At 44.3% G+C, this 14,403-nt stretch overlaps 1 protein-coding gene across 1 annotated transcript in view; it reads right to left on the bottom strand.

The window, feature by feature from the left end:
* Positions 1-10,289: 10,289 nt before the first annotated feature.
* The window catches only part of nrip2 (nuclear receptor interacting protein 2), a 32,409-nt gene continuing 28,295 nt past the window's right edge, over positions 10,290-14,403 (bottom strand). The window contains exons 5-6 of the mRNA XM_046297113.1: positions 14,189-14,241; positions 10,290-12,834 (exon numbers count right to left, since the gene is read on the bottom strand). Coding sequence (XP_046153069.1) covers positions 12,715-12,834; positions 14,189-14,241 — 173 coding nt within the window. The 3' untranslated portion in view covers positions 10,290-12,714. The remainder of the gene's footprint in view (positions 12,835-14,188; positions 14,242-14,403) is intronic.

Genomic DNA, 14,403 nt, shown 5'->3' with positions numbered 1-14,403 from the left:
TCAGTTTTGTATTGCAGAGGACTTCTAAGTCGAGGCAACAAGCGTAAACACTGGCTGACTGCTGGATGGGTCTATAGGGGAATCCTCATTTCTCCCATAGGGAAAATCCTATATCAGCCTCTAGTCTGTCTACTCTGGTTCTCATGTATTATAAATGAGGAGGGACGAGTGGAGGACTCAGTGGCTGCCTCAAGTGTGTATGTGTGTGTCTAGACTCTGGGCTCAGGTGTCTCTTGTGTATCCTACTCTGGAGCTCTCCTCTCCTTTATGGGCCAAAGCCCTGCAGTGCAGTATGTACCAAAGCAGGGACACTTTGTTTTTAATCTGTTTAGTTTCACTTCTCCATGTTAGAAGTTGCATACAGGTAGCTGCCAAAATAATGGAAAAAAAGAGAAATTGAAAGCAGGTGCTTCCACACAGGTGTGGTTCCTGAGTTAATTAAACGTTTAACATCCCATCAAGCTTAGTGTCATATAAATAAAAATCTGGGTAGGCCATTATTTCGCCTACCATAGCTATGACCCCATAGGATGGCAATGTCCCCATCCACGGCATTTTTCACCACCATTAACAAAACACAGAAGTTGGAATTTCTTGTGGAGGAGGGGTGTCGCATCCCCCCAACAGTGTTCCAGAAACCTGTAGAATCTTTGCCAAGGGGCATCGATGCTGTTCTGGCTCGCGGTGACGCAACGCCCTATTAAGACACTTTATGTTGGTGTTTCCTTTATTTTGGCAGTTACCTGTACGTTCATTAAGGTATTTAATGAACCGGCTATGGGAACAGTAGAATGATGTGTGTTCTATGTCCTCCTTCCTCTCTGTTAATCATTATATTCATGAGCTGGCCAGGCTGTTCAAAAAGTCATGTGATTATGTTTGTAGGTTGATCGTTGCGCCCGTTACTGAGGGAAAAAAAACACTGATATATGCCCTTATATGTAGCCGGCCCATTGGTCAGCAGCATTCCTATCAGCTTTGTCGAGGCTTGTTCCTGTTTTGACCGTTAATGGTCAAACGGTTGGCACATCAGTGTGTCACGCTGCTTCCCAGGACCTGTGTCTCTGTGCGTCAAGACTGAAGGGACAGAAAAACACTGCATTCTATAACTGGGTTTCACTTGGGTCTCGACTTTTGACTCCGTCTGCCGACTAAGGCCTCTGACTGGAGTCCCAGTACTTGCTACCTTATGTGGTTGTTCAGTATATAAAATCTTCTAAATTATGTTCTTAATTTTTTTTTCTCTCTACTTTATATACAGTTGAAGTCGGAAATGTACATACACTTTGGCTGTAGTCATTGAGTTTGACAAATTTCTTGTTAAACTATATAGTTTTGGCAAGTCGGTTAAGACATCTACTTTGTGCATGACACAAGTCATTTTTCCAACAATTGTTTACAGACTATTTCACTTATAATTCACTGTGTCACAATTCCAGTGGGTCAGAAGTTGACATACACTAAGTTGACTGTGCCTTTAAACAGCTTGGAAAACTCCAGAAAAGGATGTTATGGTTTTAGAAGCTTCTGATAGGTTAATTGACATCATTTGAGTCAATTGGAGATGTACCTGTGGATGTATTTCAAGGCCTACCTTCAAGCTCAGTGCCTCTCTGCTTGACAACATGTGAACGTCAAAAGAAATCAGCCAAGACCTCAGAAAAATACATGTAGACCTCCACAAGTCTGGTTCATCCTTGGGAGCAATTTCCAAATGCCAGAGGGTTCCACATTCATCTGTACAAACAATAGTACACAAGTATTTTTTATTTATTTCACCTTTATTTAAATAGGCCATGGTGGCAAAGTAATTACAATATAGCAATTAAACACTGGAATGGTAGGATGTGCAGAAGAGGAATGTGCAAGTTGAGATACTGGGGCGGCAGGGTAGCCTAGTGGTTAGAGCGTTGGACTAGTAACCGAAAGGTTGCAAGTTCAAACCGCCGAGCTGACATGGTACAAATATGTCGTTCTGCACCTGAACAGGCAGTTAACCCACTGTTCCTAGGCCGTCATTGAAAATAAGAATTGGTTCTTTAACTGACTTGCCTAGTTAAATAAAGGTATAGACAAAAATATTATAAATTATTTTTTAAAGGAGCAAAATAAATAAATACAGTATTGGGGATGAGGTAGATTGGATGGGCTATTTACAGATGAGTTATGTACAGGTCCAGTGATCTGTGAGCTGCTCTGACAGCTGGTGCTTAAAGCTAGTGAGGGAGGTAAGAGTCTCCAGCTTCAGAGATTTTTGCAGTTTGTTCCAGTCATTGGCAGCAGAGAACTGGAAGGAGAGGCAGCCAAAAGAAGAATTGGCATTGGGGGTGACCAGTGAGATATATCTACTGGAGTGCGTGCTACGGGTGGGTGCTGCTATGGTGACCAGTGAGCTGAGATAAGGTGGGGCTTTATTGTTTTATATATTTTTTTCTACTTTATCAAGCAGAGACTTGTAGATGACCTGGAGCCAGTGGGTTTGGCGACGAGTATGAAGCGAAGGCCAGCCAACGAGAGCATACAGGTCGCAGTGGTGGGTAGTATATGGGGCTTTGGTGACAAAACAGATGGCACTGTGATAGACTGCATCCAATTTGTTGAGTGGAGTGTTGGAGGCTATTTTGTAAATGACATCGCCGAAGTCTAGGATCGGTAGGATGGTCAGTTTTACGAGGGTATGTTTGATAGCATGAGTGAAGGAAGATTTGTTTGCGAAATAGGAAGCTGATTCTAGATTTAATTTTGGATTGGAGATGTTTGATGTGAGTATGGAAGGAGAGTTTACAGTCTTACCAGACACCTAGGTATTTGTAGTTGTCCACATACAGTTGGGAGAACAAGTATTTGATACACTGCTGATTTTGCAGGTTTTCCTACATACAAAGCATGTAGAGGTCTGTAATTTTTATCATAGGTACACTTCAACTGTGAGAGACGGAATCTAAAACAAAAATCCAGAAAATCACATTGTATTATTGTTAAGTAATTAATGTGCATTTTTAGAAGTAGAAGCTCGAATTGTTTTGGTACAGACCTGGATAGTAAGATAGAACTCTGGAGGCTATCTCTGCAGTAGTTTGCAACACCGCCCCCTTTGGCAGTTCTATCTTGGCAGAAAATGTTATGGTTAGGGATGGAAATTTCAGGGTTTTTGGTGGTTTTCCTAAGCCAGGATTCAGACACGGCTAAGACATCCGGGTTGGCAGAATGTGCTAAAGCAGTGAATAAAGCACACTTAGGGAGTACATTTCTAATGTTAATAACATGCATGAAACCAAGGCTTTTACCGTTACAGAAGTCAACAAATGAGAGCACCTGGGGAGTAGGAGTGGAGCGAGGCACTGCAGGTCCTGGATTAACCTCTATATCACCAGAGGAACAGAGGAGAAGTATAAACACCATGGGACCACCTAGCCATCATACATTGTTTCCTACCTTCACCACTTGGGGGCGGCCCGTCAAAGTCCAGGACCCAGTTGCACAGGCCGGGGTCGAGACCCAGGGTCTCAAGCCTAGTGATGAGTTTCGAAGGTACTATGGTGTTTAATGTTGAGATGTAGTCAATGAAAAGCATTCTTACATAGGTATTCCTCTTGTCCAGATGGGATAGGACAGTGTGCAGTGTGATGGCAATTGCATCGTCTGTGGACCTATTGGGGCGGTAAGCAAATTAGAGTGGGTCTAGGGTATCAGGTAGGGTGGAGGTGATATGATCCTTGACTTGTCTCTCAAAGCACTTCATGATGACAGAAGTGAGTGCTACGGGGCGGTAGTCGTTTAGCTCAGTTACCTTAGCTTTCTTGGGAACAGGAACAATGGTGGCCATTTTGAAGCATGTGGGAACAGCAGACTGGGATAAGGATTGATTGAATATGTCTGTAAATACACCAGCCAGCTGGTCTGCGCATGCTCTGATGACGCGGCTGGGGATGCCGTCTGGGCAGGCAGCCGTGCGAGGGTTAACACGTTTAAATATTTTACTCACGTCAGCCACGGAGAAGGAGAGCCCACAGGCTTTGGTAGCGTGCCGTGTCGGTGACATTGTATTGTCCTCAGAGCGTGCAAAGAAGTTGTTTCAATTGTCTGGGAGCAAGATGTCGATGTCCGCGACAGGGCTGTTTTTTTTGTTGTAATCCGTGATTGTCTGTTGGCCCAGCCACATACTTTGCGTGTTTGAGCAGGTGAATTTTGACTCTACTTTGTCTCTATACTCACGCTTAGCTTGTTTGATTGCCTTCTGGAGGGAATAACTACACTGTTTGTATTCGGTCATGTTTCCAGTCGCCTTGCCATGATTCAAGTTCAATTTCCGCCATCATTGTCCCTTCAAGGCCTCCTCTCTATAAAACACTGTATGCCACTATAGGCCTACCGCCCCCGTTTCCTTTATATATCACAGTGTTTATGTGCCATTATGTGTGTTACGAGCCCACATGCTCCCCTGACCTCTGTAGCACATAATTAAATAGAACAGTTAAGTATGTATGTATCAATGCTCATTAGCCCCTCTATGTGAGAGCCTCCATGAATAATCTGGGTCTGTTGCACTACAGAGCCTTATTGATTTTTACACAATAGCGCTACAATGTTGCATTCATACAGGCTGAATAGGATTCATACAGGCTGAATAGGATTCATACAGGTTGAATATTGAAGTAATGTTGGTAGTAGTTTACGTACGCTTCATGCATTGTCTCAACCTGAATAGACATGGTAGTGTAATGTAATCAGTCCTGGTCCTTGTGACTACATGAGAGCTGTTAGAAAGATAAGCCATAACAAAGTCCCTAGTCCATGAGACAAAACTCATCTGTACTGTGCTTTTGCTGAGTCTCTGTGGTGGCTACAGTCTGTTCCAAACTGGCATGGTACCCCTGTGCATGCTTAGGCTTGATGCTGATGTGTGTTTGTTTGTGTGTATGCGCGCTCAGGCTTGATCCCAGTGTCACCATGACGGGTTCTGATCCTGACTGACAGCCCACCGGCCGCTAGCCACCTCACAAGGGTCCTTGGTGTGAGGGCTAGTCTCGGTCTTCCCCACGGCCCCCGCCACGACATTTGACACAGCTGAATGGCATCCAATGGCATACTTCACCATATCATAAACTCACGATCCCCCTCGGGGGTCTAACGCGGGATGAATGACACAAGTGGATGTTTTAATAAGCGGCGAGTTTTATCACAGAGGCGAGGATTTCAAACTCAGTGTGTCCACCAAGCGCGGAGTGCACATTGATGTGGATGTCAGTGTAATGTTTTTTTTATCAACCACAATGTCCCTGTGGGTCTGCTAGTCTGTGTGTAGAGGGCACTGCATGTTTCATTACAGACAGGAAGGAGTCATGTTGCTGTCTGTGGGAGGGGGAACTGTGTGTGTGTGTGTGTGTGTGTGTGTGTGTGTGTGTGTGTGTGTGTGTGTGTGTGTGTGTGTGTGTGTGTGTGTGTGTGTGTGTGTGTGTGTGTGTGTGTGTGTGTGTGTGTGTGTGTGTGTGTGTGTGTGTGTGTGTGTGTGTGTGTGTGTGTGAGATATATATTGTGTGTTCCCTGATTAATATCCTTCCCAGCGGCTCAGGCAGCTGGATGCTGTTCGTGACCACACTTCTGGTACCCACAGGAGAGCGCTCTATGTGCCAGACAGAATCATCACTTCACCACAGAAGTGAGAGATGGAGAGGAATAGAAACCCAAAGAGCAATTTGTCTTTGACAGGCAAGACAAATCACCTCATTGTGTGTTGACGTACAGAATACAGACAGACAGGTTTCTCCTCCACCCCACCAACCCTGTCTGTTTATTCTCAGATCTATTACAATAGAAGCAGGTAACATGTCAATTATAATACAGTATGGCAACACTGGCCCGCAATTTTGACTACAATTGTGCTTTCTTGTCCAATATTTATTTTCATATCATAATCTAGTGCATGATTTGAAACAACACTTTTCTTTCAATTGCCATAGTTACACCATTCAGCCTGCGATGCTTAAAAGCAATGAAGGCTCTTCCATTCGTGACCGGTTGGACATGGTCACACATTGACCATCTTTCATCAGTGGAACGCCTATGTAACCTGAGATAGAGCCCATGTGTAGCGATGAAGACTCTGAGAGAGATTCAGTGTGTGATGGTTCTGTGAGTGAGAGATTCAGTGTGTGATGGTTCTGTGAGTGGGAGTGTTGTATCAGCCTTTCATCCACTGGGTCTGAGTATGTCCCCTGCTAGGCTCTAGAGAGACCCTCTCCTTCCAGTAAGTGAGAACTGTCTCCGGTACGGTGTCTATTTGTTGAGGTGTGAGGGTGTCATAAAATGGACACCGTACTCAAGGTCTGCGGGGAGGTGCTCTGTTACCCTGCAACACTCTTCTGAAGATGGCGAGAGACTTCAGACGTGGCTAGACTTTAGTGTGGGCGGCAAAAGAGGCCTCACTGAGGCCTCGAGTTGAATGTATTTTTTAACCATATGACTATCAGAATCTCAAGTGATACACTGTTTTCTGTTTTATTCACAGCCGTTTTCAAGCAATCAAGCAAGAAAATAGCTTGGCGGACGTCCAGAGGTGTCAAAAGCCTCAAAGCACCAACAATGGAGAGTACCATTACTGTTTACTGTGTTCAACGTTTACACCATATGCCGTTTGTTCTCTGCAGAGGAACAAATGATGTGGCGAGTTAGAGCTGCGACAGGATGTGGCCTGTGCACTGACTCCAAAGGAAAGTTGCTACTGGCCGCCCAAAGCATGCTGCGACGGCAAACTACAGTTTTCCACAGATGACTATGCTTTGGGTTATCTGTAAGGTGCTCGGGGGACGTTCTGTGCCTGGCTTTGATATAATGTAGCTCCGCAGAGTGCCTTCTATCTGTGGGCCTACACTTTTTTAAACGCGTTGTGTTTAAAACTAGGATAAGCCAGGGACGTCCCATGGCTCAGATGAAACTGTTACTGAGAGACAGTCCAGATGAGATGAATGGACTTGGCTGTTTTTGTGACATGACAGCTGATACATCTGTTTAAATCCCGAATGATGCAGGAGCCTCAGTCATAGAACAAACAGCAGCAGCAGCACAGGACAATAGCTTTTTAAATTGACACTGATCTCTTTAGACGTTTCCTTAGCCGAGGTCCATTTCTCTTCCAAAATTGACATCAGCAATGTTATTCTGAATCCTGTGTACTGCAGTACCTGTTCTTATTTCATCAGCACTGTGGACATGGAGAACAGTGAGAAAATAGTCTCTTGTGACAGCCTTAACATTGAAGCTGATTTGGTTCTGGGTGCCAAGGTAATGACTTGGTCATAGAGACCTCTGCTAGTAGCATTGTTTTGAGCTTGTAGTCCTTCACAGTCAGAGTTCAATCTGTGTAATATGAATGGCTCTAGTCCTAAAGCTGTTTGTTGGTAGCAGTGATTCAGCAGAGCACCTGGGGCTGGGCTGGTATGAAGGATTAACAGAGGCAGCCTGCCTCCCTGGATCCTCTCTGATTGGGGGGGGGGCGTGTGTAACAGGGTTGGTTATGTTTCCACTTGCCACTGAAGAAATATGTATTCAATGTTTATGTATTCCTATTGGTTGGTTTAATTGACATATCAATAAGGTGTTATGCCGTTGGTCATGCTTGCAGATACTACTCGCCCTCGCAGTCTCGTTAGATATCCCGCACGCCGACCCCTATAGCGCCGACTCCACTGGGATTTGGGCCTGGTCTGGGATGGGCATTATGTCCTTCGCCTCTGATTTATTGAAATAGTCCTCATCCAAATCGTTGTTTTGTTGTCCAGAAGCTCTTTTCGGTCATATGAAACAATGTATGAAACCAAATAGAACAATTGATCAGGAAGACGGCACCATTATAAGTCCATGGACTCATGCTGCTTATGGAAAATCCAGACTCTACCATCAGCATGATCCAACAGGAACCGGGACTCGTGGGACCAGGCAATGTTTTTCCACTCTTCAATTGTCCAGTGTTGGTGATGGCGTGCCCACTGGAGCAGCTTCTTCTTGTTTTTAGCTGATAGGAGTGGCCGTGTGGTCTTCTGCTGCAACAGCCCATCCGTGACGCGGGTTGACGAGTGGCGCCTTTCAAGATGCCGTTCTTCACACCACTGTTGTACTGCACCGTTGTTTTGTCTGTTTGTGGCCCGCATGTTAGCTTGCCATTCATCTTCAACCGCTCTCATCAATGAGCTGTTTTCGCCCACAGGACTGTCGCTGGCTGGATGTTTTTTATGTGTCACAACTCTCTGTAAACCCTAGACACTTTTGTGTGTGAAAAGCCCAGTAGGCCGGGCGTTTCTGAGATACTGGAACCAGCGCGCCTGGTACTGATGATCATACCACGCTCAAAGTCACTTAGGTCACTCGATTTGCCCGTTATTACATTAAATGGAACAGTAACCGAATGCCTTGATGCCTGTCTGCCTGCGTTACAAAGCAAGCCACGGCCACTGTCTGTAGGAGCGAACCATTTTCGTGAACAGGGACCTAATAAGTGTACAAAACATTAGGAACACCTGCTCTTTGCATGACATAGCTTTCATTTGGATTCAACTGGTCAGTCTATGATCCCCTATTGATGTAACTTGTTAAATCCACTTCAATTAGTGTAGATGAAGGGGAGGAGACCAGTTAAAGAATGATATAAAATAAATGGCGGTGTCAGAGGAAGTCCCGTGTGGTGCCAGGTTAACAACCTCTCCCTCAACGTGATCAAGACAAAGGAGATGATTGACGACTACAGGAAAAGGAGGACCGAGCACGCCCCTATTCTCATCGGCAGGGCTGTAGAGGAGCAGGTTGAGAGCTTCAAGTTCCATGGCCCAAACACGCCAAGACAGTTGTGAAGAGGGCACGACAAAGCCTATTCCCCCTCAGGAGACTGAAAAGATTTGGCATGGGTCCTCAGATCCTCAAAAGGTTCTACCGCTGCACCATCGAGAGCATCAATGGAGGTCCATCTAGGACCTCTATACCAGCCGGTATCAGAAGAAGGCCCTAAAATTTGTCAAAGACTCCAGCCACCCTATTCATAGACTGTTCTCTCTGCTACAGCACGGCATGCATGCAAGAGGCTTCTAAACAGTTTCTACCCCCAAGCCATAAGACACCTGAACAGCTAATCAAATGGCTACCCAGGCTGTTTGTATTGTCAAGAACTGCAACGCTGCTGGGTTTTTCAAGCTCAACAGTTTCCTGTGTGTATCAAAAATGGTCCACCACCCAAAGGAGATCAAGCCAACTTGATACAACTGTGGGAAGCATTGGAATCAACATTGGTCAGCATCCCTGTGGAACGCTTTCGACGCCTTGAAGAGTCCATGCCCTGAGGAATTGAGGCTGTTCAGAGTGCAAAAGGGGGTGCAACTCAATATTAGGAAGGTGTGCCTAATGTTTTGTACACTGTGTGTGTGAGTACGTGTTAGATATTGTGGGCTTCCTGGGATTTGCTTTTGTATGTTATCGCGGTAAGAGCAAGTTAGCTAGCATTCTCTAATTGTAGTGGTCGCATTAGCTCCCTGCTTATTCAGTTGTTTTCATGCTAACAGACGAATCACAAATCTACAGCCATCAACATACTGTTGGTCCTGCTTCCTTGTGCCTATTGTCAGGTACTTACATTTATTGTATTCTGTACTATTTTTGTCATTGTTGTGATGTTTGATTACAAAATACCCAGTCTGATATTGACATGCAAACGACTAATAACGAATCTACAGCCGTCAACCTACTGTCCGTCATATCTAATGTGCTTCCTTGTGTCTATCATCAGAATAAACACCAATCAACAGTGGATCCCTGGCTGGACAGAACACAACACAAGAGTTCCGTAGTACGATCACATCTGTTACACATGTCAGCATTAGCACAGGGACACAGCCAGCCAGGGACCTGCTCCCTAGTCAGAGGAGTCATCCCTCCAGCCCCCAGTCCCTCGCTGTGGGAACATCTGCTTTCTCTGCTGCATCAACGAGAAACGGGTATTTTTATAACGACGTCACAGCAACACAACCATGAGAATGTCGTGGCTATAGGTGGGTTATTAAAAAAAGAAAATGGCAGCACAGTGACTCATGTTTTAGTTAGTGCTGCATATCCTCAGTTGATCAGGTGGTGGATATTAGTGATACTGCTTGTGGTTTGATGTGTTTTGAGCAGATAAATGGTTGTACTGTTAGCTTAGTCTTATTTTTGTGTCATATCAGGCATTTGTCAAGATGTGACTGGCACATCTTAGTCTTGGCATAGTAAATGTGTATAAATTAGTCCTATAAAAAACTGCAAGCATAATAGATAGCCAGAATACATATTTTAATAGGCAGAGAAAATACTGTTCAGAAAAAACACAAAAAATAAATGTATTTCATACATCGATTACCATCGCACAGCATGTTAAAAGTACACTAGTACGAAACATTAGCAATCTATTCGTGGGTGACCTCCAAAGAAAGAGCTAGAGGTCAGATGGATATTGTTACACAGTCGAGAGCATGGCACTGTCCAGGGCCCTTCTTCACAAAAAGTCTAAGTAGAAGTGCTGATCTAGGATCAGGTCCATGTAATCTTATCCATTATGCTCTGAAAGGCATGACTGATCCGATATCAGCACCTACCCAGGGTAGTCACTAGTTACCACAGCCACAAAGTCATAAACCCAGCCTATTTCTACGTCTCTTCCAAAAATCTGATTTTAAACCTAACCGTAACCACACTGCAAAACTTATGCCTAACCTTGAATTAAGACCAACAAGCTAATTTTTGTTTTCATGTATTTATTTTTTGCAATATATAGCCAATTCATACTTTGTGGCTGTGCTATCTAGTGGAAAACCCACACTCAGAGACTCTTTGAATACAGGCCCAGATGGTAAAAGCAGAGTATGAAGACCTTTCTGAGGGCGTCTGAAGCACTTCTCAATTGTCCAAACAATGCGAATGGATCAAGGCAGAGTGTAATTCATCTTAATGGGAAGATTATAGCGTGGCCTTTTGGCTCTCTCACATGCCTGATTCACACCATAGGGTCAAACTGAACTAAGCCGAGCTGTACAGTACTGGGTTGGCCTCGTTACGACTCCACCATAGTAGCTGGAACCGTGCTGCAAAGGATAATAAGAAAATAGAATATTCAAGCCAGCACAGTACGTTTCGGCCCTGTAGTCGACCCTGTAGTGTGAAACTGTCAGTCAGGCAACAAGCAGGGGCCTGATGATGATTCTGTGCCGCTGCGCCGGTCCTAGTAAAATACCAAATCAGCAAGCAAGGCTTGTCAAAGTGAATAACGGACGTCAGCAAAAGTGGAACGAACGAGAAGAGGATAAATGTACCAAGCAGATTTGTTTCCCGAACTTCAAAAATTAAGAGGGAGAGAGAGAATATGCTTAAGCAAACATCTATGAGGGCCTTGACCCAGAGAGCAGCCTCAGAGCAGAGTGATTAATGTCCCCTGAAGAAGACGAGGGAAGGAAGGCAGCTGGGGTCGGCTCTGTCTTGCCAACTCCCTCTGACCGGAGCTGGGAGGAGGAGGAGGAGGAGGAGAAGTAAATAGAACTCACACTCTCACAGGAACACTAACATCCAGACTTTGACAAAAAAATAATGCAGAATTCTGGACTGTTTGGATCTTTTTGTTGTGCTGTCTGTCTGACACACACAACTAGCTCTCGGACTCTATTGACATTTAAGTGGAATTATTGAGAATGAGTTTTGATGGGGGTCATTTTGACATTCTTAGGAGCACTCTTCATTTGGGAAAATAGATGAGAGAGATTCTTCACTTGGCTGAAGGCAGTTAGTTCAGGAATAGCAGTATTCTCCTCACATCTCTTCCAGAATTCCCTGTCTGTCCTGACTCTCAATTAGATTTCTTTAACAGGCAGAATCAAAGGTTTCATAAGACCTGTTTTTTGTTTCTCTTGAGCACGTGTGAGAGGACATCTGGGAGACTATCTCTCTGTAAAGGGATGTGAGGGAGATATCATTTTTTCCCTCAAGGCTGAACTGATTTTGATTTTAAACAGTTTTGGCATTTAATTGATGATCAACGTAAATTATTTTATACTATATATTATTTTATATCCAAATCACAATATGTTCATTTTCAAAGGATAATTATCATCTGACTCCTCAGTATGTTTCAGGGAGAACTACACTCTTAGAAAAAAAAGGTGCTATCTAGAACCTAAAAGGGTTCTTCGGCTGTCCCCATAGGATAACTTTTTGAAGAACCCCTTTTGGTTCCAGGTAGAACCCTTTTGAGATCGATGTAGAACTCTTTACAAAGATGATTCTACATGGAACACAAAAGAGTTCTACCTGGAACCAGAAGGGGTTCTCCTATGGGGACAGCCACAGAACCTTTTTTGATTCCTTTTTTTCCAAGAGTGTATTGAACAATGATGCACTTTCTGGCAGATAAAAAACACCTTGATTAAGTACATAATTATGAAGATTGTTACATAGAATCGTCCCAAACCTTGAGCTCCATCCACTCCATAAACTAGGCTAATTCACTACAGGGGTAACATCATGGTAATGTCTTAATTCCACAGAAACAAACACAATGGTGTAAACTGAAGAGAATTGGGGTGCTCAACCATGTTGCTGGCAGTGCGAAACACTGGTTGGACAGTCCAGACCCAGACTGCATCATGTTTTTACAGCGCCAGCCAATCAGAGGAGGGTGTGGGACGGCTGGGAGGTTGTGACCCACCAGGGTCACATGTTCTCATTGCTGTCTTGTTGATGGCACTGGCTGACCAATGGCGGCTCCAGGAAAGGCAGCTCCTCCCCTGAGCCCTGGAGCTTTAGGACTCTACTGCTCAGGTCCACACAGCACTGGAGATAAAGGATGGATAAGGGAGACGTCAGATGGGTGACCGTGACTGACTATAGGGTCGAAACATGGTTTAACATCAACTCTACCACAGATAGAGTGCAATGCCATGGAAACGCCATTTGTTTGTAGTACTGCCATCATCCAACAAAGTGCCATTTTAGACAACAGAAGGTTAATAATGTTATGTAAACCAATATCCTCTGAAAAGTTGCTGCTGCTGCTCCAAATAGCAGTTCAATCTGTCTGTCTGCACATGGTGACATTAAAGGGAGACACTGTACTCTTTTCAGTTCTGTGCTTTTCCATCCAAATGGTTCTTGAGGGGCTCCATGCACAACATTAAATATGCCCCAGTGCGCATGCATATGTGATCACAATTCACACAATGGCTGTGAGATGCACCTGAGTCTAGCTCTCTGCTTTCCATTGGGCCTGAGCTCTGTGTTTTACTTCCAGGTCACCAGAATGGCCCAGGGACTAAACTGAACATTTTGTCTCCGTTCTAACAGTTGTCTATAACTGTAACTCCAGGCTTCCTCCATCTGAATGTATGAGTATCTTTCCTTGCAGGCATACGTGATAATTCCATTAGGATTCACCCTTTTTTTCCAAGCCACCGGTCTATTTAAGGAATATTTTGAAAACTTTTCAGCTATGATTTAAATTGAGTTAAAGTTCCCATCTTGAGTTTTGCCGAGAGAGATGAATACTGAGACTGGGTGCACTTGGAAGGAAAATTGGCCCCGGTATCGTGGATCCTTCGGGGGGTGCTTTTGCGTAATCGGAGATCTGGTTTCCAGTGTACTCTTAAAGTCTAATTAATTTGATTCTCTGTGAGAAATGGTCGCAATTAGTCTCATCCCTAATTCTACTTTCCCTCTCAGACCCTCTAAGACAGAATTCTGTTAGTGTTTTCCTCTCCTGTTCTGTTTGTTGATTGTCACGTTGTGTTGTCATTTCCTGGTATATCCTGGGGAAATGGCAGCATTTTAGACCTCAGTGAGATGTGCTGATCTGAATTATGTCTTATCTGTCTGCTTTCACCTGCAGTCCTCACCAGGCAACGCCAGCAGACAACCGTAACCCTCAGATAACATAACACAAACCTGTCTGTCTCCATCTCTGTTTTAACCTGATATTACTTGATGTGTTCTGATAGGAACCGGCATCTTCAATGTGTTACTAAGGTCTCTGCATAATCTAATTGCTACATTCAATGTCTGCCTCCCTTTTTCCTATGATTATTTTTAGCAGTAATTTTCATTAGCTGTGAAGTTCAAGTTGGGGGAGATTTAGGGAGGATGGCAGATCAAACACAGCATTTACATATTTGCGACACTAATGAGGACTTACTTTGATTTCCTGCAGAGTCTGAAGACCCAGGCACAGCTCAAACACCTCATCCTCTGTGGAGAGATGGAGAGGAGAGAGGAGAGACAAAGAGAGGAAGAGAGCGATAGAGGAGGGAAAAGGAGAGACAAAGAGAGGAAAAGGAGAGACAAAGAGAGGGAGAGAGAAGGAGAGGAAGAGAGAGATAAAGAGGAGAGAGAAGGAGAGACAAAGAGAGG

The sequence above is a fragment of the Oncorhynchus gorbuscha genome, linkage group LG14 (genome assembly GCF_021184085.1).
Source record: "Oncorhynchus gorbuscha isolate QuinsamMale2020 ecotype Even-year linkage group LG14, OgorEven_v1.0, whole genome shotgun sequence".
In the NCBI taxonomy this organism is placed as follows: domain Eukaryota; kingdom Metazoa; phylum Chordata; class Actinopteri; order Salmoniformes; family Salmonidae; genus Oncorhynchus; species Oncorhynchus gorbuscha.
This window is presented reverse-complemented; position numbering and strand designations above follow the sequence as displayed.